The 26,999-nt window shown below is 43.6% G+C and overlaps 1 protein-coding gene across 1 annotated transcript; it reads left to right on the forward strand.

Annotated features, from left to right (window-relative positions):
• The first annotated feature begins 924 nt into the window (after nucleotides 1-924).
• On the forward strand, nucleotides 925-14,767 carry LOC310771174 (WD repeat-containing protein 76-like). The gene is made up of 9 exons (XM_083663832.1): nucleotides 925-1,539; nucleotides 2,745-2,906; nucleotides 5,270-5,385; nucleotides 5,619-5,726; nucleotides 5,891-6,043; nucleotides 6,139-6,192; nucleotides 9,407-9,677; nucleotides 10,800-10,962; nucleotides 14,685-14,767. The coding sequence occupies exons 1-7, from the start codon at nucleotides 1,408-1,410 to the stop codon at nucleotides 9,660-9,662; spliced, it is 981 nt and encodes a 326-aa protein (XP_083519958.1). The 5' UTR covers nucleotides 925-1,407; the 3' UTR covers nucleotides 9,663-9,677; nucleotides 10,800-10,962; nucleotides 14,685-14,767.
• The last annotated feature ends 12,232 nt before the right edge of the window (nucleotides 14,768-26,999 follow it).

The following is a 26,999-nucleotide window of genomic DNA, read 5'->3' on the forward strand; positions in this document are numbered from 1 at the left end:
TCAGCAGTGTGGGACCCTAAACAAGAGGACTGCTTTGTGGTGGGAAGCATGGAGCGGCCTCGCCAGGTGCAGGTCTTCCACGAAAGCGGCCAGCTGCAGCACTCCTTCAGAGACGACCACCACCTCAGCACGGTGCTGTCCATCACAGCCTTCCATCCTACAAGGAATGCTTTGCTGGGCGGCAACAACTCAGGACGCCTGCATGTCTTCACCAACTGAGACCAGGACCAAAACGTGCACGAACAACGCCACCATTTATAAATGCCTACATATGTCTATTATGAAGTCCCACAAATTGGATTTGTTTCAGGATAATGTAGACTAGGCTACTAAATCATTGTTTTTAGGGGGCATCCTGTTTCAAATTTGACCAGCAGATGTCCCCAGGTTCACAATTGGTTCAAAGCTTCAGAAAACCTAGTTTCTCCCTTTACTATTTGTCTCACTTTCAGGACTATTTCCAACATCCTGATACTCCAACTGCTCTTTCAAAAATAGACAGCTGTCAATAGCTGCTTGTTTTAGACGTTTTAGCTATCTGCCAGGCTGTTTGCCTTGGGCAACATCGCCATCTTCTGGCTGTTTTGCGTAATGCACCGTATGGCGAAGAATTTAGACTGTTCATTCTTGGAGTCGCAATTGATTGAGTTTTATACTGTTCTCTTAATGGCAGGCCAAACCTTGGAATATTGTCTATATGTTTTTTTTCTTGTTTCTTTTGACTGCTGTTTGCATTTAATACATTAAGCCTTTACTGTACGTCCATCAATTACTGCGACGTGGCCTTTGTAGAAAGCCACCTTACCCAGCGATCTGGCTTGCTTGATTTTCGGCCACAGTTGTTCCCTTGCCTGTCGATCCTCCCAGGTGAAGTCCTGCACGAATGCACAAAAAATAATAAAAAAAAATCCCTGGAGTCATACGCCTTCAACGTGAAGGGCAAGATTAGCGAGGAGGACCAGAGGAAGGTGCGGAGAGGTGCCACCAGGCCATCGCCTGGCTGGATAACAACCAGCTGGCTGATAAAGAACAGTACCAGCACCCGTAGAAAGAGCTGGAGATTGTGTGTTGTACCAGAGAGCAACACCTGCACAGGGCTGCAGAGAGCAGGCGGGAGCCGGCTCACAGTCCCACCGTTGAGGAAGTCGACTAGAGACTTCAGACTATGATAACTACAGTGGCTTCAAACAACTTTACCTCATGACTCCTGTTTGTCACTTTGTGTCCTGACTGTTTATGATGTTTAAGTCTGAATATTTAGACATCTGACATTTGTAAAAAAAAAAAAATGTTGATGCATCGCTGGGCGTTTAAATAGAATTGACTATACAATATATTTTTGTGTGGTCTTTTACAGTTCATCTTTGTGGTTGCAGGTGATGCAGGTATCGCTCTTCCCTTAAGACCATGAGGATAACTGAAGATCAAGTGGCCAAAGTGGTTCAACAACGCATATACTCTGCTGCCTTCCACCCCTGCACTAGCAGTCTGCTCATGGCTGCAGGAGATAAATGGGGGCATGTAGGACTCTGGAACTTGGTGAGTTTCTTTGCTTTGATCATAACCATTTGCTAACACCATCTTTTTAGAATTTGGGAGTTTGGATGTTCTGAATCGTATTCCAGTGACACAAAAAATACATAAATTTGGTTCCTACTTTTGCCAGCCTGTGGATGTCCGCTAAAATGACAAGGAAATGAGTTCCTGAAGTAAAACATCAATGACTGGACACTTAGGGGAAAAGTACAGTGTTACAGTACAACTTGATTGATTTATTATTTACTCTTTAACTCATTGAGTGCCAGCCACTTTTGGAGAACGGACGCTCCCAGTGCCAGAGTTTTCAGAGCGTTTTCAGTGATTTCTCGAGGCCCACAGAATATTGTGTGATATTACTATGTAAACACCGAACACGCAAAAAGAACAAGGAGACTCTATTGTATCATCAGCAAAAAAAAGTTTATTGATACCATTTTCCGTTCTTTAGTTATGAGCCGGAGAAGATAGGTTGTTTTCAGCGTTTTCAGGCATTTCAAATTATAAGCTGAGATATTCAGCCTTTTGTGAAATGCAGCATTTCAAGCACATTCACTGACTCTAGATACGGTAATATTTTCTGATGTAGTGATGTGGTGTAGTTGTGTCCTGCCCTGCGTGCCCCACCCCCCCTCCCCCCCTCCCCCCCCTCAGCTGAAAACTCCTCCCCACACTAGTAACACACAGCCTCGCACCAAGCGTCTAGGAAGCCTGGGAAGCGCCGCCTCCCAGGCAGCGCAACATGGAGAAGCCACACGCGGACTGCAGTGAAAGGTTTGGCTTTTCAGTGTCGCGCTGCTGCTTTTCTAGCGGCTAATCATGTGGAGAAACTATGCTGACAGACAGACAGAGGCAGAAGGACTCAGTTGTGTGCGCGGATTGACTGTGTTCGCACGCACCGTCAGTTGCAGCCAGAACAATCTACATGGCTCTGGACTGCAGCATGAGCGGGTTCTCTTTCATCAAGGCTATTTCAGGCTGTGTATTCCTGACATTTCTGTAATCTGGAGAGCACTGTCGCCACCTAAGGCTTCTGTAAAATAGGTTATAGACCTCCAATAGCTACTATAGTTGTACAGGAGCTGCGGAAGGCTTTGATCGACGTCCCACCGTCAAAAAACGCATTGGACGTCGAAGGACGTCCGTGGCACTCTACGTCACTATTTAATTGGACGTCGAAGGACGTCCATGGCATTCAATGAGTTAAGGGTGGTGATTACGGTGATGATGGCGTGCTGCTTTTTGAGCCCCACTCTCAGCGTCCAGTGAGCTGCATGATGTTCTCCAGGACTCATCCTAGCCACCTGCTGACCCTCAGCTACGATGGATCTCTACGCTGCATGGATGTAGAGAAGGCCCTCTTTGAAGATGTAAATTTTGTTCCATAAAATGTAGTTTTATTGATCACCCCCCCTTCCCCAGTGGCATCTATCTACGAATTTACTATATATATATATATATATATATATATATATATATATATATATTGTGACAGATCTGGCTCTCAAAATAGGATCAAGCTCGTGTCTAGTCAGTCCACACCTGCCACAACAACACAGAACGTCTTTGCACAGAAATATCAAACAAGAAGTCACAAAGTGAATGGGAGCAGCTCACCTGCTATCAGCATGGGGCGATGACACCTAGACAGCCCGGCTTGTGTGGACAGCTCAGTCGGTAGTGTGGAGCGGGCCATCAGCAGCTCCCGTTCAGTAGATTGGGGACGCTAATTCAAAATAATATCTCACACACACAGTCACACCCATACACGTGGAAACGGAGGGATCAATAGAGCACTGGGGAACAGGAGCGATACATGGCTTCCTGATCAGACTAGCAGACCAACATGGCAGAGAGGGGGGGGGGGGGGCCTGCGCACCTGAAATGCCACGGATATAATCTCTAAGCCACTCCCACTTCCTGTTTGATCCTCTGATGCAAAGACGTAAATTGACATATTATAATTAACTCATTGAGTGCCAGCCACTTTTGGAGAACGGACGCTCCCAGTGCCAGAGTTTCAGAGCGTTTTCAGTGATTTCTCGAGGCCCACAGAATATTGTGTGATATTACTATGTAAACACCGAACACGCACAAAGAACAAGGAGACTCTATTGTATCATCAGCAAAAAAAAGTTTATTGATACCATTTTCCGTTCTTTAGTTATGAGCCGGAGAAGATAGGTTGTTTTCAGCGTTTTCAGGCGTTTCAAATTAGAAGCTGAGTTATTCAGCCTTTTGTGAAATGAAGCATTTCAAGCACATTCACTGACTCTAGCTAATATTTTCTGATGTAGTGACGTGGTGTAGTTGTGTGGTGCCCTGCGTGCCCCACCCCCCTCTCCCCCCCCCTCAGCTGCAAACTCCTCCCCACACTAACACACAGCCTCACGCACCCAGCGTCTATTTTCGGAGTGCTCCGTTTTTGTGCGCCGGCTCCCAGCGCGACACGGAAAAGCCAAACCGGACTGCTGAGAATTGTTTGGCTTTTCAGTGTCGGGTGCTGCTTTTCTGGCGGCTAATCGTGTGGAGAAACTATGCAGACAGACAGACAGAGGCAGAGGGGCTCAGTTGTGGGAGCGGATTGACTGCTGTTCGCAGCCAACGTCAGCTGCAGCCAGAGCAATCTATATGGCTCCGCCTGCAGCATGAGCGGTTTCACTTTCATCACGGGGCTTTTTCCTACTGTTTTCCTGACCTTTCTCTAATCTGGAGAGCACTGTCGCCACCTAATGAGTCCGTAAAATAGGTTATACACATCCAATAGCTACAATATTTGTACAGGAGATGCAGGAGGCTTTGATCCACGTCCCACCGTCAAAAAACGCATTTGACGTCGATCGACGTCATTGGCACTCAATGAGTTAAACAAGGGGGTCCCTGACAATCACATGTCAATCACATATCACTCTGTAACTATATATATACTGTATATATAATGATAATAATAATCATAATTTCAGCCAGTAAGTACAGTTTGAACCAATACCTTTTAACTTGAAGAGCGCGGTGTTATTATTATTTTATTTTTGGGGGGGGCGGGGGTAATGAATTTACATTTTGGGCTCATGATCATTATGAACCTCCCCCCCCCCCCCCCCCTATATATATTATAATAAGATACAGGCCCCCAGGGCAGAAATACAGTATGGAGAAAAGGGTAGGATTCTAAATGGGTGTTAAACACCTGTGACATCACTTGTTGCTGGACATTCTGCTGGGGCTGACATCACAGGTGTACAGTTCCATTTCAGGAACAGTTTTTACACAAACAAGTCTTGATGCAGCTATGTGTAATTAAAGGAAGGCTTTGCCGATTTTCAACCCACTTTGCATCAGTTTACAATCTCCGTAATATAAGCAGATGGACAGTGTTTACCTTCTCTATATATTTTCTGCATTGAGAAATCCTCCCCCGCCTGCTGGCATGGGTCATTAACGCTTGTTAAGGTTTTCAATTCGATTCTCCCTGGATGTGTGCATATAGAAAAAATAAACAATCTGTAGTTGGAACAGCCGCCCTCAAGCACAACATCTGTTAATTTTGCTGAAATATTCTGGACTTACTCATTACTGCTTTGCAACAAACTTATAAATCAGTGGAGATGTTTAAAAAAACATTCCATGTCCTCATTAAGTTGATGTAAAATCGTGCATGAATTGTAAACCCACTCCAGTTTTAAGATATTCCTACTTCACCAGCTGATCTGAATCATTTTCTACTTCCTACCAGGTGTATTCTATTGAAGATGGCCTGAAAACCTTTGACTTCCTGTCACATGACTGTATGACACTAGTTGTCGGGCAATTTGGTGGAGATGTTGCCATTGTGGATAGGCGCACCCCAGGGTAACATACTGCCATCTTCTTCAACTGTTGTATTAATGATTTAAAAAATGCAGCACTTCTCTATTCTTTACCATCTCTCTTCATCATGTTGAATGTCAGTAAGCATGAAGAGTGCTAACCGCCTGCTCTCTTTTTTTATTAATCATAAACAACATTGTCAGAAACATGCATAATGTTTTCCAGACTGGTACAAAGCTGCTTCTAATCTCTTAATGTTTTTAATTTCTCTGCAGCAACTCCCATGAGTCCCTCCACACCCTCTACACCCTCAACCCCAAGAGCCTTCACTGTGTTAGCGTCCATCCACTAAACAAGCAGTACTTTGCAGTGGCCGAGAGCAGGTATGACTCATATCTTTGATTAATTTATATTTTCTCCAGAGCAGTAATCACTTTGATCATTTGTTTTCTAAAGTTGTTAAATTGGATTGCCTGCTTGTAGTCAGTTCAGCTGTAGTCTGTCCAGTCTATAAATAGTCCAAACTAATTTTCCTTCTTCTCTGCAGGCTTGTGAGTATTTACGATAGCCGCTGTCTGAAGAAGACCGAGAGCCAGGCGGTCTGCCAGCTGCACGGCCACTCTTTAAGCATAACCAGTGCTTATTTCTCCCCTAGTACAGGGAACAGAGTGCTCAGCTCCTGTATGGACAACACGATTAGGTGGGGCTGACACAGCTTAAAGCACTTGCACTGCACTACTTGTTTTGGAATTACATCTCTAAATTGAATGTGCATTTTCTTTTCTTTTTCCATAGGATATATGACACCTCAGCAATGACCACCACAGCTCCTTTGCTGACTTCCATCGGGTACATCCACTCACTTGAACATAGCCTCTCAGTGTGGGAAAGTCATTATGTTACAGATGTCCCGGCACACACGGTTTAAGAAAAAATATCTTATTATACAAGCAAGGTGATGAACGTTTCGCCTAGAAGGCTTCTAGGCGAAACGTTCATCACCTTGCTTGCCCACAATAAATAAGATATTTTTTCTTAAACCGCGTGTGCCGGGACATCTGTCACCTACTAGTATCCTCCGACCCAGGCACCTGTATACTTTTTATATATCTTTATGGGAGTCGTGCTTGCTAACTGTTTTTCCAAAGTCATTATGTTACCTGATCAGGGGAGGGGAAATCAGGAAAGCTGTCTCAATCTATAGCCCCTTTAACACAGACTGTGAAAGCCGCGTTCGTTGCAGCGTTATGTCTCGCCTCCTGCAGTGTTTCCCCTAGAAAGATTTTCAGGCCTGGAGGGATTTCGAAATGTACCTCGACCGCAACGGTGGGGCCCCTCGCTGGTGACGCTAAACTTTTAGCTAACCTGTTCGCATCTATGTTCGCAATGGCATCCCAAGTATCATCATACTATTATGGGATGCGATGCGAACATTTGTATTATGGGATGAGCGTTTCGCAGGCAACGACACGTTTACATGTTTTGGAACAGCGCCGCACGCTGGCACAATGCTCCTAAAAGCAAAATGCTGATTGTTTTGAATGATTTGGCATCTTCTATTACTGTCAACACCATTATTGCTATATTGTAATTGTAATAATATGCCATAAAGGTATATTTAAATTTTGGGGAGAGCAGAAAAACAAAAAAACAAATTGCAATTATTTTACTGGCCTGGCGGGGGCGCCGCCTGTAGAATGATGCCTCCTGTATAAAAGTCGCAAGAACGGAATGGCGTGTCATTTTGTTACGCCTTTCGTTCCCCCGGTAGAGGTAGTATCAGCGCAGAATCGACGTCTGTCTAAAAGGCTAAGCCGCGGGAAGACGGCAATCTCGGCTCATTCATAAAGAAATGACAGGAGGACTGAGGGAAAACAACCTCCAGATTGAAGTTCTCCGATCAGAAATAAGTTAACCGAAGCATATCTGCAGGCTGTCTCGCCTGTTGTGCGTTCCCTTACGAAAAACAACTAATGTTAGCATTCAGACTGTGCTCCTACTATAGCCCGAGTCACTTGAGCAGGTGTGTGCCTTGCGTTGCCCACTGTGCCTGAGATTCGCTCTGTTCTTCTGAAAGTGACATAACCAGAAGTAGAAACCAAGTGGTCTATAATGACGCCGTCGATAACGTTATTAAAATCAGACTGCAGCTGTTTCACACTTTTTTTCTTCCAGTCAACACGCTTTCAGAACGGACTTAATTAGGCTACTTCACAACATGGGTATATGCTTTATAAAAAAACTGGAACCAAAGGTAAGAAAGCCTTCCGTTACGTGTAGCTTGTAATACATGATGCTGCCTTTGTGATCCATAAAGTCGATCAGACGAATATTGAAAGTTGCTCGTTAAATTCAGGTCGCACTGATTTACCTGTTTATATAAAGGCAAAATAAAATTAAATAAATAGACTCCTCAGACATAATAAGCTTAACGCCCATGGTTCACGCCTAATTTCAATCCGGGAGGGGTGGATGCTATCTAAAGCACACTCCTGTATGGCAGGGCTGCTTGGTTCTGTGTGAAAGTGCAGAGAGGGCCTAATGGCGGATCTTCATCAGTGCCACAGTGATTGATACATTTGAGTTTTGGGTAGTAGAAGGTTTATCTCAGGTCATCATAATACTTATCACTGTTTCTATTTTTATTACAGTTTTATTATAAGCCAGTATCACAGCGACAACAAGCCTTTCCAACTCGGCACTTAAATTACCGTACATAAAAAAAATGTCAAACCAAAATTAACAATTGTGTGTCTTTGGTAGAAATATGCAGAAGAGTAGAGTGCACGCACATCCAAGATTATTTCAACAGGTGCTGGAAAAAATACGCGTATAGAAAAAGAAAAGGAAATCCGCACACTGTTTTTTAAGCTCCCACGGTTAGTTTTTTAATTACAAAAAAGCAACATTTTGACCCTCACGGGTCTTCATCAGGCAGTACAGAGAACAAGCTCTCTGTGCATGGGCATATATATAACCTCACATGGGGTGGTGGTGCCCCAATCAGGTGATGACAGACACCTGTGATCATTACAAAATACATAATTGTTGAAAGAGTAGGTCTTTCCACAAGAATACAACTTTTTTAAAGATAAAATGTCCTTGTGGATTAGCTTATGTGGGGAAAATGTCTAGAGCCCTCCGCACTAGGATTAGCGAGCATTGCAGCAACATCAGATGCGGTGATGAACGTAACCCTGTTGCAGTCCACTTCAAACAAGCAGGACACAGCATCTCCTCACTCCGGTACATGGGGATAGAGAAGGTTGAAAAGCCCCCTAGAGGAGGTGACCACGAACAATGACTTTTACAACGTGTGGCTTTTCACATATATACACTCAACACGTTGGCACCGTATGGCCTCAATGAAGAACTAGACGTCAAGCCATTGCTGTGATGTTTTAACTTTATTATATTCTGTTGTTATATGTATACACCTTGGCCATTGTAGACATGTGCCTGGCTCTTCGGTCATGTGGGTAGCACGTACGACTCTCACCTGGGAGTCCTGGGTTCAAACCCTGCCTGAACCTACCTTGGCCTACCGTACTATACTTTTACATTTCTTTGGTTTCTTATTGGTATAGATAGGGATAATAATATTCACCTGCATGTTTTACTTCTTGTATTTCTTTTGTATCGGGTATTTTAGAATTTGTTTACCTCTGTTATTATATGATCTTTAAAAAAAGTTGTATTCTTGTGGACTCTTTCAACAATTATGTATTTTGTAATGATCACAGGTGTCTGTCGTCACCTGATTGGGGCACCACCACCCCATGTGAGGTTATATATATGCCCATGCACAGAGAGCTTGTTCTCTGTACTGCCTGATGAAGACCCGTTGCTTTTTTGTAATTAAAAAACTCACGTGGGAGCTTAAAAAACAGTGCGGATTTCCTTTTCTTTTTCTTTGGTAGAAAAAACCACATGAAAAGGCAATGCAATTGTTTACATGCCATTACTCCTGCTACAGTGAGTCCAGTCAGATTTTACTAGAAGTGGGTAACACATTCTTCATCAGACTATACTGTATGCTAAGTTGTCTGAAATTTATTTTCAGACATAACCTGAACACAGGCCGATGGCTGACGAAGCTATCAGCAGTGTGGGACCCTAAACAAGAGGACTGCTTTGTGGTGGGAAGCATGGAGCGGCCTCGCCAGGTGCAGGTCTTCCACGAAAGCGGCCAGCTGCAGCACTCCTTCAGAGACGACCACCACCTCAGCACGGTGCTGTCCATCACAGCCTTCCATCCTACAAGGAATGCTTTGCTGGGCGGCAACAACTCAGGACGCCTGCATGTCTTCACCAACTGAGACCAGGACCAAAACGTGCACGAACAACGCCACCATTTATAAATGCCTACATATGTCTATTATGAAGTCCCACAAATTGGATTTGTTTCAGGATAATGTAGACTAGGCTACTAAATCATTGTTTTTAGGGGGCATCCTGTTTCAAATTTGACCAGCAGATGTCCCCAGGTTCACAATTGGTTCAAAGCTTCAGAAAACCTAGTTTCTCCCTTTACTATTTGTCTCACTTTCAGGACTATTTCCAACATCCTGATACTCCAACTGCTCTTTCAAAAATAGACAGCTGTCAATAGCTGCTTGTTTTAGACGTTTTAGCTATCTGCCAGGCTGTTTGCCTTGGGCAACATCGCCATCTTCTGGCTGTTTTGCGTAATGCACCGTATGGCGAAGAATTTAGACTGTTCATTCTTGGAGTCGCAATTGATTGAGTTTTATACTGTTCTCTTAATGGCAGGCCAAACCTTGGAATATTGTCTATATGTTTTTTTTCTTGTTTCTTTTGACTGCTGTTTGCATTTAATACATTAAGCCTTTACTGTACGTCCATCAATTACTGCGACGTGGCCTTTGTAGAAAGCCACCTTACCCAGCGATCTGGCTTGCTTGATTTTCGGCCACAGTTGTTCCCTTGCCTGTCGATCCTCCCAGGTGAAGTCCTGCACGAATGCACAAAAAATAATAAAAAAAAATCCCTGGAGTCATACGCCTTCAACGTGAAGGGCAAGATTAGCGAGGAGGACCAGAGGAAGGTGCGGAGAGGTGCCACCAGGCCATCGCTGGCTGATAAAGAACAGTACCAGCACCCGTAGAAAGAGCTGGAGATTGTGTGTTGTACCAGAGAGCAACACCTGCACAGGGCTGCAGAGAGCAGGCGGGAGCCGGCTCACAGTCCCACCGTTGAGGAAGTCGACTAGAGACTTCAGACTATGATAACTACAGTGGCTTCAAACAACTTTACCTCATGACTCCTGTTTGTCACTTTGTGTCCTGACTGTTTATGATGTTTAAGTCTGAATATTTAGACATCTGACATTTGTAAAAAAAAAAAAATGTTGATGCATCGCTGGGCGTTTAAATAGAATTGACTATACAATATATTTTTGTGTGGTCTTTTACAGTTCATCTTTGTGGTTGCAGGTGATGCAGGTATCGCTCTTCCCTTAAGACCATGAGGATAACTGAAGATCAAGTGGCCAAAGTGGTTCAACAACGCATATACTCTGCTGCCTTCCACCCCTGCACTAGCAGTCTGCTCATGGCTGCAGGAGATAAATGGGGGCATGTAGGACTCTGGAACTTGGTGAGTTTCTTTGCTTTGATCATAACCATTTGCTAACACCATCTTTTTAGAATTTGGGAGTTTGGATGTTCTGAATCGTATTCCAGTGACACAAAAAATACATAAATTTGGTTCCTACTTTTGCCAGCCTGTGGATGTCCGCTAAAATGACAAGGAAATGAGTTCCTGAAGTAAAACATCAATGACTGGACACTTAGGGGAAAAGTACAGTGTTACAGTACAACTTGATTGATTTATTATTTACTCTTTAACTCATTGAGTGCCAGCCACTTTTGGAGAACGGACGCTCCCAGTGCCAGAGTTTTCAGAGCGTTTTCAGTGATTTCTCGAGGCCCACAGAATATTGTGTGATATTACTATGTAAACACCGAACACGCAAAAAGAACAAGGAGACTCTATTGTATCATCAGCAAAAAAAAGTTTATTGATACCATTTTCCGTTCTTTAGTTATGAGCCGGAGAAGATAGGTTGTTTTCAGCGTTTTCAGGCATTTCAAATTATAAGCTGAGATATTCAGCCTTTTGTGAAATGCAGCATTTCAAGCACATTCACTGACTCTAGATACGGTAATATTTTCTGATGTAGTGATGTGGTGTAGTTGTGTCCTGCCCTGCGTGCCCCACCCCCCCTCCCCCCCTCCCCCCCCTCAGCTGAAAACTCCTCCCCACACTAGTAACACACAGCCTCGCACCAAGCGTCTAGGAAGCCTGGGAAGCGCCGCCTCCCAGGCAGCGCAACATGGAGAAGCCACACGCGGACTGCAGTGAAAGGTTTGGCTTTTCAGTGTCGCGCTGCTGCTTTTCTAGCGGCTAATCATGTGGAGAAACTATGCTGACAGACAGACAGAGGCAGAAGGACTCAGTTGTGTGCGCGGATTGACTGTGTTCGCACGCACCGTCAGTTGCAGCCAGAACAATCTACATGGCTCTGGACTGCAGCATGAGCGGGTTCTCTTTCATCAAGGCTATTTCAGGCTGTGTATTCCTGACATTTCTGTAATCTGGAGAGCACTGTCGCCACCTAAGGCTTCTGTAAAATAGGTTATAGACCTCCAATAGCTACTATAGTTGTACAGGAGCTGCGGAAGGCTTTGATCGACGTCCCACCGTCAAAAAACGCATTGGACGTCGAAGGACGTCCGTGGCACTCTACGTCACTATTTAATTGGACGTCGAAGGACGTCCATGGCATTCAATGAGTTAAGGGTGGTGATTACGGTGATGATGGCGTGCTGCTTTTTGAGCCCCACTCTCAGCGTCCAGTGAGCTGCATGATGTTCTCCAGGACTCATCCTAGCCACCTGCTGACCCTCAGCTACGATGGATCTCTACGCTGCATGGATGTAGAGAAGGCCCTCTTTGAAGATGTAAATTTTGTTCCATAAAATGTAGTTTTATTGATCACCCCCCCTTCCCCAGTGGCATCTATCTACGAATTTACTATATATATATATATATATATATATTGTGACAGATCTGGCTCTCAAAATAGGATCAAGCTCGTGTGTAGTCAGTCCACACCTGCCACAACAACACAGAACGTCTTTGCACAGAAATATCAAACAAGAAGTCACAAAGTGAATGGGAGCAGCTCACCTGCTATCAGCATGGGGCGATGACACCTAGACAGCCCGGCTTGTGTGGACAGCTCAGTCGGTAGTGTGGAGCGGGCCATCAGCAGCTCCCGTTCAGTAGATTGGGGACGCTAATTCAAAATAATATCTCACACACACAGTCACACCCATACACGTGGAAACGGAGGGATCAATAGAGCACTGGGGAACAGGAGCGATACATGGCTTCCTGATCAGACTAGCAGACCAACATGGCAGAGAGGGGGGGGGGGGCCTGCGCACCTGAAATGCCACGGATATAATCTCTAAGCCACTCCCACTTCCTGTTTGATCCTCTGATGCAAAGACGTAAATTGACATATTATAATTAACTCATTGAGTGCCAGCCACTTTTGGAGAACGGACGCTCCCAGTGCCAGAGTTTCAGAGCGTTTTCAGTGATTTCTCGAGGCCCACAGAATATTGTGTGATATTACTATGTAAACACCGAACACGCACAAAGAACAAGGAGACTCTATTGTATCATCAGCAAAAAAAAGTTTATTGATACCATTTTCCGTTCTTTAGTTATGAGCCGGAGAAGATAGGTTGTTTTCAGCGTTTTCAGGCGTTTCAAATTAGAAGCTGAGTTATTCAGCCTTTTGTGAAATGAAGCATTTCAAGCACATTCACTGACTCTAGCTAATATTTTCTGATGTAGTGACGTGGTGTAGTTGTGTGGTGCCCTGCGTGCCCCACCCCCCTCTCCCCCCCCCTCAGCTGCAAACTCCTCCCCACACTAACACACAGCCTCACGCACCCAGCGTCTATTTTCGGAGTGCTCCGTTTTTGTGCGCCGGCTCCCAGCGCGACACGGAAAAGCCAAACCGGACTGCTGAGAATTGTTTGGCTTTTCAGTGTCGGGTGCTGCTTTTCTGGCGGCTAATCGTGTGGAGAAACTATGCAGACAGACAGACAGAGGCAGAGGGGCTCAGTTGTGGGAGCGGATTGACTGCTGTTCGCAGCCAACGTCAGCTGCAGCCAGAGCAATCTATATGGCTCCGCCTGCAGCATGAGCGGTTTCACTTTCATCACGGGGCTTTTTCCTACTGTTTTCCTGACCTTTCTCTAATCTGGAGAGCACTGTCGCCACCTAATGAGTCCGTAAAATAGGTTATACACATCCAATAGCTACAATATTTGTACAGGAGATGCAGGAGGCTTTGATCCACGTCCCACCGTCAAAAAACGCATTTGACGTCGATCGACGTCATTGGCACTCAATGAGTTAAACAAGGGGGTCCCTGACAATCACATGTCAATCACATATCACTCTGTAACAATATATATATACTGTATATATAATGATAATAATAATCATAATTTCAGCCAGTAAGTACAGTTTGAACCAATACCTTTTAACTTGAAGAGCGCGGTGTTATTATTATTTTATTTTTGGGGGGGGCGGGGGTAATGAATTTACATTTTGGGCTCATGATCATTATGAACCTCCCCCCCCCCCCCCCCTATATATATTATAATAAGATACAGGCCCCCAGGGCAGAAATACAGTATGGAGAAAAGGGTAGGATTCTAAATGGGTGTTAAACACCTGTGACATCACTTGTTGCTGGACATTCTGCTGGGGCTGACATCACAGGTGTACAGTTCCATTTCAGGAACAGTTTTTACACAAACAAGTCTTGATGCAGCTATGTGTAATTAAAGGAAGGCTTTGCCGATTTTCAACCCACTTTGCATCAGTTTACAATCTCCGTAATATAAGCAGATGGACAGTGTTTACCTTCTCTATATATTCTCTATATATTTTCTGCATTGAGAAATCCTCCCCCGCCTGCTGGCATGGGTCATTAACGCTTGTTAAGGTTTTCAATTCGATTCTCCCTGGATGTGTGCATATAGAAAAAATAAACAATCTGTAGTTGGAACAGCCGCCCTCAAGCACAACATCTGTTAATTTTGCTGAAATATTCTGGACTTACTCATTACTGCTTTGCAACAAACTTATAAATCAGTGGAGATGTTTAAAAAAACATTCCATGTCCTCATTAAGTTGATGTAAAATCGTGCATGAATTGTAAACCCACTCCAGTTTTAAGATATTCCTACTTCACCAGCTGATCTGAATCATTTTCTACTTCCTACCAGGTGTATTCTATTGAAGATGGCCTGAAAACCTTTGACTTCCTGTCACATGACTGTATGACACTAGTTGTCGGGCAATTTGGTGGAGATGTTGCCATTGTGGATAGGCGCACCCCAGGGTAACATACTGCCATCTTCTTCAACTGTTGTATTAATGATTTAAAAAATGCAGCACTTCTCTATTCTTTACCATCTCTCTTCATCATGTTGAATGTCAGTAAGCATGAAGAGTGCTAACCGCCTGCTCTCTTTTTTTATTAATCATAAACAACATTGTCAGAAACATGCATAATGTTTTCCAGACTGGTACAAAGCTGCTTCTAATCTCTTAATGTTTTTAATTTCTCTGCAGCAACTCCCATGAGTCCCTCCACACCCTCTACACCCTCAACCCCAAGAGCCTTCACTGTGTTAGCGTCCATCCACTAAACAAGCAGTACTTTGCAGTGGCCGAGAGCAGGTATGACTCATATCTTTGATTAATTTATATTTTCTCCAGAGCAGTAATCACTTTGATCATTTGTTTTCTAAAGTTGTTAAATTGGATTGCCTGCTTGTAGTCAGTTCAGCTGTAGTCTGTCCAGTCTATAAATAGTCCAAACTAATTTTCCTTCTTCTCTGCAGGCTTGTGAGTATTTACGATAGCCGCTGTCTGAAGAAGACCGAGAGCCAGGCGGTCTGCCAGCTGCACGGCCACTCTTTAAGCATAACCAGTGCTTATTTCTCCCCTAGTACAGGGAACAGAGTGCTCAGCTCCTGTATGGACAACACGATTAGGTGGGGCTGACACAGCTTAAAGCACTTGCACTGCACTACTTGTTTTGGAATTACATCTCTAAATTGAATGTGCATTTTCTTTTCTTTTTCCATAGGATATATGACACCTCAGCAATGACCACCACAGCTCCTTTGCTGACTTCCATCGGGTACATCCACTCACTTGAACATAGCCTCTCAGTGTGGGAAAGTCATTATGTTACAGATGTCCCGGCACACACGGTTTAAGAAAAAATATCTTATTATACAAGCAAGGTGATGAACGTTTCGCCTAGAAGGCTTCTAGGCGAAACGTTCATCACCTTGCTTGCCCACAATAAATAAGATATTTTTTCTTAAACCGCGTGTGCCGGGACATCTGTCACCTACTAGTATCCTCCGACCCAGGCACCTGTATACTTTTTATATATCTTTATGGGAGTCGTGCTTGCTAACTGTTTTTCCAAAGTCATTATGTTACCTGATCAGGGGAGGGGAAATCAGGAAAGCTGTCTCAATCTATAGCCCCTTTAACACAGACTGTGAAAGCCGCGTTCGTTGCAGCGTTATGTCTCGCCTCCTGCAGTGTTTCCCCTAGAAAGATTTTCAGGCCTGGAGGGATTTCGAAATGTACCTCGACCGCAACGGTGGGGCCCCTCGCTGGTGACGCTAAACTTTTAGCTAACCTGTTCGCATCTATGTTCGCAATGGCATCCCAAGTATCATCATACTATTATGGGATGCGATGCGAACATTTGTATTATGGGATGAGCGTTTCGCAGGCAACGACACGTTTACATGTTTTGGAACAGCGCCGCACGCTGGCACAATGCTCCTAAAAGCAAAATGCTGATTGTTTTGAATGATTTGGCATCTTCTATTACTGTCAACACCATTATTGCTATATTGTAATTGTAATAATATGCCATAAAGGTATATTTAAATTTTGGGGAGAGCAGAAAAACAAAAAAACAAATTGCAATTATTTTACTGGCCTGGCGGGGGCGCCGCCTGTAGAATGATGCCTCCTGTATAAAAGTCGCAAGAACGGAATGGCGTGTCATTTTGTTACGCCTTTCGTTCCCCCGGTAGAGGTAGTATCAGCGCAGAATCGACGTCTGTCTAAAAGGCTAAGCCGCGGGAAGACGGCAATCTCGGCTCATTCATAAAGAAATGACAGGAGGACTGAGGGAAAACAACCTCCAGATTGAAGTTCTCCGATCAGAAATAAGTTAACCGAAGCATATCTGCAGGCTGTCTCGCCTGTTGTGCGTTCCCTTACGAAAAACAACTAATGTTAGCATTCAGACTGTGCTCCTACTATAGCCCGAGTCACTTGAGCAGGTGTGTGCCTTGCGTTGCCCACTGTGCCTGAGATTCGCTCTGTTCTTCTGAAAGTGACATAACCAGAAGTAGAAACCAAGTGGTCTATAATGACGCCGTCGATAACGTTATTAAAATCAGACTGCAGCTGTTTCACACTTTTTTTCTTCCAGTCAACACGCTTTCAGAACGGACTTAATTAGGCTACTTCACAACATGGGTATATGCTTTATAAAAAAACTGGAACCAAAGGTAAGAAAGCCTTCCGTTACGTGTAGCTTGTAATACATGATGCTGCCTTTGTGATCCATAAAGTCGATCAGACGAATATTGAAAGTTGCTCGTTAAATTCAGGTCGCACTGATTTACCTGTTTATATAAAGGCAAAATAAAATTAAATAAATAGACTCCTCAGACATAATAAGCTTAACGCCCATGGTTCACGCCTAATTTCAATCCGGGAGGGGTGGATGCTATCTAAAGCACACTCCTGTATGGCAGGGCTGCTTGGTTCTGTGTGAAAGTGCAGAGAGGGCCTAATGGCGGATCTTCATCAGTGCCACAGTGATTGATACATTTGAGTTTTGGGTAGTAGAAGGTTTATCTCAGGTCATCATAATACTTATCACTGTTTCTATTTTTATTACAGTTTTATTATAAGCCAGTATCACAGCGACAACAAGCCTTTCCAACTCGGCACTTAAATTACCGTACATAAAAAAAATGTCAAACCAAAATTAACAATTGTGTGTCTTTGGTAGAAATATGCAGAAGAGTAGAGTGCACGCACATCCAAGATTATTTCAACAGGTGCTGGAAAAAATACGCGTATAGAAAAAGAAAAGGAAATCCGCACACTGTTTTTTAAGCTCCCACGGTTAGTTTTTTAATTACAAAAAAGCAACATTTTGACCCTCACGGGTCTTCATCAGGCAGTACAGAGAACAAGCTCTCTGTGCATGGGCATATATATAACCTCACATGGGGTGGTGGTGCCCCAATCAGGTGATGACAGACACCTGTGATCATTACAAAATACATAATTGTTGAAAGAGTAGGTCTTTCCACAAGAATACAACTTTTTTAAAGATAAAATGTCCTTGTGGATTAGCTTATGTGGGGAAAATGTCTAGAGCCCTCCGCACTAGGATTAGCGAGCATTGCAGCAACATCAGATGCGGTGATGAACGTAACCCTGTTGCAGTCCACTTCAAACAAGCAGGACACAGCATCTCCTCACTCCGGTACATGGGGATAGAGAAGGTTGAAAAGCCCCCTAGAGGAGGTGACCACGAACAATGACTTTTACAACGTGTGGCTTTTCACATATATACACTCAACACGTTGGCACCGTATGGCCTCAATGAAGAACTAGACGTCAAGCCATTGCTGTGATGTTTTAACTTTATTATATTCTGTTGTTATATGTATACACCTTGGCCATTGTAGACATGTGCCTGGCTCTTCGGTCATGTGGGTAGCACGTACGACTCTCACCTGGGAGTCCTGGGTTCAAACCCTGCCTGAACCTACCTTGGCCTACCGTACTATACTTTTACATTTCTTTGGTTTCTTATTGGTATAGATAGGGATAATAATATTCACCTGCATGTTTTACTTCTTGTATTTCTTTTGTATCGGGTATTTTAGAATTTGTTTACCTCTGTTATTATATGATCTTTAAAAAAAGTTGTATTCTTGTGGACTCTTTCAACAATTATGTATTTTGTAATGATCACAGGTGTCTGTCGTCACCTGATTGGGGCACCACCACCCCATGTGAGGTTATATATATGCCCATGCACAGAGAGCTTGTTCTCTGTACTGCCTGATGAAGACCCGTTGCTTTTTTGTAATTAAAAAACTCACGTGGGAGCTTAAAAAACAGTGCGGATTTCCTTTTCTTTTTCTTTGGTAGAAAAAACCACATGAAAAGGCAATGCAATTGTTTACATGCCATTACTCCTGCTACAGTGAGTCCAGTCAGATTTTACTAGAAGTGGGTAACACATTCTTCATCAGACTATACTGTATGCTAAGTTGTCTGAAATTTATTTTCAGACATAACCTGAACACAGGCCGATGGCTGACGAAGCTATCAGCAGTGTGGGACCCTAAACAAGAGGACTGCTTTGTGGTGGGAAGCATGGAGCGGCCTCGCCAGGTGCAGGTCTTCCACGAAAGCGGCCAGCTGCAGCACTCCTTCAGAGACGACCACCACCTCAGCACGGTGCTGTCCATCACAGCCTTCCATCCTACAAGGAATGCTTTGCTGGGCGGCAACAACTCAGGACGCCTGCATGTCTTCACCAACTGAGACCAGGACCAAAACGTGCACGAACAACGCCACCATTTATAAATGCCTACATATGTCTATTATGAAGTCCCACAAATTGGATTTGTTTCAGGATAATGTAGACTAGGCTACTAAATCATTGTTTTTAGGGGGCATCCTGTTTCAAATTTGACCAGCAGATGTCCCCAGGTTCACAATTGGTTCAAAGCTTCAGAAAACCTAGTTTCTCCCTTTACTATTTGTCTCACTTTCAGGACTATTTCCAACATCCTGATACTCCAACTGCTCTTTCAAAAATAGACAGCTGTCAATAGCTGCTTGTTTTAGACGTTTTAGCTATCTGCCAGGCTGTTTGCCTTGGGCAACATCGCCATCTTCTGGCTGTTTTGCGTAATGCACCGTATGGCGAAGAATTTAGACTGTTCATTCTTGGAGTCGCAATTGATTGAGTTTTATACTGTTCTCTTAATGGCAGGCCAAACCTTGGAATATTGTCTATATGTTTTTTTTCTTGTTTCTTTTGACTGCTGTTTGCATTTAATACATTAAGCCTTTACTGTACGTCCATCAATTACTGCGACGTGGCCTTTGTAGAAAGCCACCTTACCCAGCGATCTGGCTTGCTTGATTTTCGGCCACAGTTGTTCCCTTGCCTGTCGATCCTCCCAGGTGAAGTCCTGCACGAATGCACAAAAAATAATAAAAAAAAATCCCTGGAGTCATACGCCTTCAACGTGAAGGGCAAGATTAGCGAGGAGGACCAGAGGAAGGTGCGGAGAGGTGCCACCAGGCCATCGCCTGGCTGGATAACAACCAGCTGGCTGATAAAGAACAGTACCAGCACCCGTAGAAAGAGCTGGAGATTGTGTGTTGTACCAGAGAGCAACACCTGCACAGGGCTGCAGAGAGCAGGCGGGACCCGGCTCACAGTCCCACCGTTGACTAGTCGACTAGAGACTTCAGACTATGATAACTACAGTGGCTTCAAACAACTTTACCTCATGACTCCTGTTTGTCACTTTGTGTCCTGACTGTTTATGATGTTTAAGTCTGAATATTTAGACATCTGACATTTGTAAAAAAAAAAAAAAAAATGTTGATGCATCGCTGGGCGTTTAAATAGAATTGACTATACAATATATTTTTGTGTGGTCTTTTACAGTTCATCTTTGTGGTTTCATTATATTTGATAGAATTTGGAGTTGGAAAAATGTACACCCAATGGGTCAGGGAAGATAAAACAGAAAAGCTGGGGAACACCATGGGGAACCAAAGCGAGACTCACCATTCATTCTTCATCTCGGATGCAAGTATAGTTTAATCAGCAGCATTTTGCAGTATTAAAATTCTGCTACCGGTACATGCAATGAAAACTACCTTAACCATGAGAAAAACAACAACTAGGGCAACAGTCTAGCATCGGTCACCCGAATGAGGTTGGGTTCAAATGAATAACATGTTGTGGTAAACCTGTGTGGGGGGGGGGTTATGTGCCAGGACTGATTGGGGACTGATTGGGGTGATTGCCTCCAGCCGTGGGGTGGGGGTGAGGCTCTGGGTTAAAGAGCAGAGCCTGCCAGTGATTCGGGTTTGCTGGAGAGTTTCGTGCTTGTGTGTCCCGTGCCCATGAGGAGGACAGCTGCCTCCCTCTCAGCAGATATAGGGCCGGGGAGTCCGTACAGTCCACTTCGGTCACCACCCGCTCTCCAGCCAAGACCAGCGTCCGGCCCACCGCCGTACGCTGCCAGCACCACCGACCAGCCGTTTATCCCCAGTCGGACGGTGCCTAGCTCAGACCCCGGGGGGGGGTCTCGCCGACGGGCGAGTTAAGTTTTAAGTCTTATCTTGTTTATGTTTGTTTGTTTATTTGGTTTGTTTATTTGGTTTATTTGTTTATTCTTCTTGTAGCCACAGATGATCCGGGGGGTCCTAGTAGGCGGCCAATTGTTCCAAGGGGGTCAGTGTCATATTTGTTTGCTCTTTGCTTGCTGTGCATAACCCGGGCGGTTTGGGGTAGCCCTGTGTGGAATGTTTGCTCTTTGCTTGCTGTGCATAACCCGGGCGGTTTGGGGTAGCCCTGTGTGGAAATGTAGCCTAATTGCTGTGTAGCTACTGCATCTATTGCACGCTAACCGTGCCTTTGGAGTTTCTCACGTGTGCTGTGTGTGCATAATCATTGGCCTGTTGTGCAGCAGGGGTTGTATCATTTTTTAGTGGTCTGTACAGACCATTGGTCAGTACCACTAGGGGGTGCTAAAGCGAATGGTCCGGACCAGTTGGTGTGGTCCGTCACTGTACCACGGACCACTAGTGTGGTCTGTCACGTGGTCCGTCAGTGTTAATTCTCCTCTTAATGCATTGCAGTCAGCGTACAGACGCTCTGACCATGGTCCGGACCACCAGTGTGTGGTCGGTCAGGTGGTCTGTCACGTAGGCTACGTGGTCCGTCAGTGTTCCTTGTCGTCAGGCATCGTCAGTCAGTGTACACGACCACTTGTCTTGATGTGTGGTCCGTCATGTGTGCCTGTGGTCTGTCACGTAGCCTACGTGGTCCGTGTTCCTTCTCGTCTAAATGCATGCTTCAATGACCATCATTGTTGGGCATTTACTAACGTTACTAAGTAACGTTACTAAATTAATAATATCAATATAATAATAATAATGTTATGTTTACTGTTCTATTGACATATAATTGTCTAAATAAACAGACATAAGTTTGACTGGTATACGACGTGCGTCCATCTTTATTTCTGACATGGAGTAACTGAGTGTCGCACAGTGAAACGTCATCAACAATGGCCGATGGCCTCAATGTAAACGTACACTGGATATTACAAATGTAACCGAGTGTTTTGGGTTCTTTATATATTGTTTATGGTGAAGAAATGAGTCAGAGACCGCTTGTTGTTGGGAGCTGCAGCCACTCATTTACTTGGTCAGGGGCGAGAGAGATACAGAGAGTGAACCAACTGTCCACTTCCTCTTCCGGACTTCACAATAAGAGTACACAATACCATACAGAACAGTCTGTTACAATAATAATAATAATAATAATAATAATAATAATAATAATAATAAATAAAAATAGTGAATCATCAAATATAATTATATAGATTATTAGGCTATATGACTGCTGTGATATGACAATATTAAGCTTTGATGTTTGATTATTTAAGATACATACAGAACACACAAGTTAAAGCAAAAGACATCCTTATGACTATGAGCCAAATACATGCCAGTTGTTGTTATGGAAATCACTCTCTATACTTTGTTGTCTGTTGAGATTATATGTATCATAGGCTTATCAACCAATATAATGGTAATTTATGATCAATTTATGATCAAAAAGATATTGGTGTTGGAAGTATCCCACTCTGAGTTAGATTTTTAAGGCAGTTTTATTGAATCAAAACAAGACTTCCACATGCTTCCCTGTTATTTCCATATACAGTATATTATATGGATATATGTTATATGCCATGGTCCAAGGCCTTACAGCATCATAAATTAATTTCCCTTACACATCTTAGCACTAATGACGAACAGGAAATGGGAAATCTTGTACATGAAAATGGACCTTTAAAAACATCTGAAAGAATTGAACAAAAGAAAGAACAGTAGCATACACCTTTATTTCCAGAATGCATTTGGGTAAAAAAAAAAAGGGGGGGGGGGGTTGATTTGAGTTTGAGTTTATTTGATTCTTGCTCACAGTATTCACTGAATAAAAGCAGAATTTACACACAGAACTGTTAAGATCTAGCTAAAAACAAGAAAATAGATTATAAAAATAGATTACATATCACAGGTCACATTTTCAGGACATAGAAACACAATAATAGCCTACATCAAACACAGACACAAGAGTCTCTTAAGACTGAGTGTTAAAGAGTCTCACAGGAGTGGGCAGGGTTGCTGTTGTCAGGCGTTTTGTCCTGGCCAAGAAGGTCGTGAGCTGTCTGCCACTCCGCAGTGTCCGGCCAGTGCAGCTGGCTCTGTCCTGTGGGAGCAGGTCATGCAGTGGGTGATGTGTGTTCATCATGTCCTTGACCAGTTTTATTGTTGTCTCTTCTCTCCTGCTTTGTAGGGATGGGAGTTGAGGCTGAATCAGATTGCCTCTGGAGATGATTTTGATGGCTCTCCTTTGCACTCTCTCCAGTTGTGCTGTCTGTTTTTTGTTGCATCCCACTAGGACTCCTCCATATTCCAGACAAGGCCTGGGTGGTATAGATGGTCACCAGATCTTCGCAGGGTAGGCCTTGCCTGGCTAGCACAGTCAGGAAGTGTAACCTTTTTGAAGCTTTCTTCACTGACTGTTCCACTTGAGTGTTTCCACTGAGGTCATTGTCCAGGTGGAAACCAAGATATTTGGTTGTGGTGACGATGGGAACCTCCTGTCCTCCCAGGAAGAGAGGGGGCAGCTGCAGAGGGTTTGTGGAGAAACAAATTCTCATCTCTGCAGCCCAGTCATCCAGCTGCTTGGCCTCCATCTCCATTGACCTGTCGCTGTAGATGTTGGTCAGTGGTATGGCCCGGGAAAGACCGGCCATACCATCAGCATACCCAGTGTCCAGAGTGTCGCTGAAGGCTGTTTTTCTGATTGACATGCACAGGAGGAATAAGTACTGTATGGGGAGGCCACCCCTCCTTGCGGCACACCAGACATTACCTCTGTCCAGGAGCTATAGGTGTCATTGGCCTTTACCCTCTGGCTCCTTCCTGTGGTGTAGCTGTGTATCCAGGCCAGGAGTCTTGGGCACAGATTCATGTCGACCAGGTGTTGTAGCAGCTTAGCATGGTCCACTCTGTCAAAAGCCATGTCGGCTAGCAACACTCTCACCACTGTCGGCTGTTTGGAATCTGTAGCCAATCATTTCAAGTGTAAAATTACTTTATGCAGTCAATTGAGAAGTATTCAAAGTACTTTTGAAGAGAAGTTTGTTTAACTAAGTGAACTACCGGTAATTAGTTTTCATTTCATTTCATTTTTTTATTTGTTCCTGTCATGAAAATGCACAATAGTACAATATAAATTTGGTCACACAATACATCAAAATACATGTTTGAAATCAATGCTTTTCATGACTGAAAAGGAGCAGAAAGAAGAATATAATTCTTATTTTGTATCTGCCCTTACTTGAACACAAAGAATCTTAAATGGTCTGTCATTTACAGATACCTACACCATCAACACCGTGATTACAACAACATAAACAAAAATAACCTATAAAAGGAAAAAAAAGATTGCAAGCTTAAATCAAATAAAACTAACATCCAATTAAGTTTCAAGTGCATAATGTCTAATTTGTCTCTCTTTATAAAAACTTTTTTAACTGAAAAATATTTGTACAACCCGTTAGGTCCTTCTGTTGAGAATTCAAAAGTTTTACACCAATAACAGAAATACACATTTGTTTTAAAGTGGTCCGAGTAGCTTGATGCTTAAAATCAAATCTCCTCCTGTGACTTTCATCTTCTGAGGTAAACAAACAATTTTTGCATGTTCTCTGGCAATACCCTATTTTTGGCTTTAAACATATACAGTAACTAATAATGTCTGCAGTTCTATTATCTCATTAAGTTTCAATAACCCTGACTTAATAAATAAACTATTAGTATGTTCTCTAAATTCAACTTTGTGAATGATTCTAACTGCTCTTTTCTGTAATAAAAACAATGGCATTATATTGCTTATATATGAGTTACCCACACTTCAACACAATAACTAAAATAGGGCAGTTTAAGTGAACAGTACAACATTCTCATTGTGTTACAATCTAACACATTAGCTTTGTTCAAAATAAAAATATTCTTTGACACCTTTTTTTTAACATAATGATATATGGGATTTCCATGTACATTTTTCATCCATTGTAACTCCCAAAAACCTAAACTCAGAAACTTGCTCAATGTTAACTCCATCAATAGATAGTGAGACTTCATCCTTTCTTTTATTAGCAAAAACCATGAACTTAGTTTTTTTTCAAATTTAACGATAACTTATTTTCATCAAACCAAGATTTAAGTTTAGCCATTTCATTTCCAATATTTTCAATTTTCAATAGCCATCAACAAAAGCACAGCAGGTCACAGTATGAATGAATGAACTGCCCCTAATCAGACACACAGAGTGGTGGCATAACTAACAAGACCAACAAGGACATCCAAACAAGTTCTGACAGAGAGCAATGTCATTGGACCACATTGGACAAATACATTTGCATATTTCTCCCCGCTTGTTCCTTCCTTTTTACATGAAAGTAACTAACCAAAATAAATGAGTGGTGGGTGTAAAATAATAATTAGCCTATTCTTATTTAGGAAAGCACAAAAAGGTGTGGACCAAAGCAACTCAGCAGGCAACTATAATATCAAAGCAAAAAATGAGCTGCTTAGAGTTTTAAAGATAAATCAATTTAATAAGAAGTAATTTGTACCTGCGAACTTCACAGTTAACAAACAGTGTACATCTTCAAATAGGTGATACGGGCAAGGCACAAACGCAACGCGTTTCAACCGTTGGTTTTCATCAGGCTGTATGGGAGGGCGTCGGCCACCGCACCAGGTTATATAGAGAACATAGCCTACGTGGCACAGGTAGTGTGGAGTGACGTGAAGGGGGCAGAGCCCTGACGTCAGAGGAAATGGTCTGCTCTACTAGGATAGACAGAACTAGCAGAGATACATACATGATGATATATTACAAAAATACTAATGCAAAAATAGGCTACATGTCACATCAATAATGCTGTAGGAAAATACAGGTCCTATCATGTTGATGTTGATGTCAAACATATCAGCAAAATCACGCAAGGATATGATGTGAGAATCACATAGGGCAATGCATCTAATTAATGAATAATATAAATATAAATATAGCATAACAGTAGGCATTCCAATACTACAGACTTCAAGATCTACCTAAATAAAGCATGCAAGGTCCAGCTCCTCATTGAGTCCGTTAGGAGCGGAGGTATCCAGCCTGTGGATCCAGTGCGCTTCGCGCTGGAGAAGCGTCCTGTCTAGGTCGCCACCCCTCGGGTGGGGTTTGACAATGTCTATGGCCCAGAAGCGGAGGTCTGAAACACTATGGTCGTGTCGAATAAAGTGATCAACGATAGGGGCCTTGGTGTCCTGGCGCCGGAGCGCGCTCTTGTGCTCCGTGATCCGTGTGCGTAACGGACGCAAGGTCTTCCCGATGTACCAGAGCGGGCAAGAGATGGCATACACCACTCCCTGCGAGGCGCAGGTGGTGAGGTGTTTGAGATGGACAGTGTGTCCGTTGGTGAAAATGAGTGTTTTAACCTTGGTGGTCTGTGGGCAGCAAGCGCAGTGTCCGCACGGGAAATTACCTATAGGGGGAGGACGGGAATCGATCGTGGTTTGTGTTATTATGTTGGGGGTGACAAGCGTCTTGACTAGACAGTCCCTAATGTTCTGATTTCGGGAGAAGGCGATCCTGGGGGGTGTGGCGAAGACATCATGGACCTGTAGCACTCTCCAGAATTTGAGCAGGCTCCGCTTGATTCTGTTGGCCAAGGGGGAGTACTGCAGGGTCGCTGTCACCCTAGGCGAGGGGGGGTCTGATGTTCTGGGCTGGAGCAGGATGTCACGGTGGGAGTGTAGTGCGCGTTTGTACGCATGTGAGATGGGTCTCCGCCCATATCCACGCTCCTGAAACCTCAATTTCATCTGTGTGGCTTTATTCAAGAAGTCACATTTGTCGCTGCATAATCTCCGGAGGCGCATGAATTGGCCTGTGGGGAGGTTATCTTTTAGATGTGAGGGGTGGTAACTGGAGGCATGGAGCAGGGTATTTCTGTCCGTGGGTTTTCGATAGATGGATGAATGTAGTTTGTTTTGCTGTTTGTATACAGTGACATCCAGGAAATTGATTCGATCTGGGTGGTGATCAATGGTAAACCGGAGGTGTGGATTCC

Source organism: Poromitra crassiceps (genome assembly GCF_964638095.1).
Source record: "Poromitra crassiceps genome assembly, contig: HAP1_SCAFFOLD_389, whole genome shotgun sequence".
Classification (NCBI taxonomy): domain Eukaryota; kingdom Metazoa; phylum Chordata; class Actinopteri; order Beryciformes; family Melamphaidae; genus Poromitra; species Poromitra crassiceps.

What these genes read in the sequence shown, in the direction of transcription:
- LOC310771174 (XM_083663832.1), top strand. Translation starts at nt 1,408, where the DNA reads ATGAGGATAACTGAAGATCAAGTGGCCAAAGTGGTTCAACAACGCATA. An exon ending in ATGTAGGACTCTGGAACTTG is followed by an intron (nt 1,540 to 2,744) that starts GTGAGTTTCTTT and finishes CAATGAGTTAAG; the next exon opens with GGTGGTGATTACGGTGATGA. An exon ending in TTTGCAGTGGCCGAGAGCAG is followed by an intron (nt 5,727 to 5,890) that starts GTATGACTCATA and finishes TCTTCTCTGCAG; the next exon opens with GCTTGTGAGTATTTACGATA.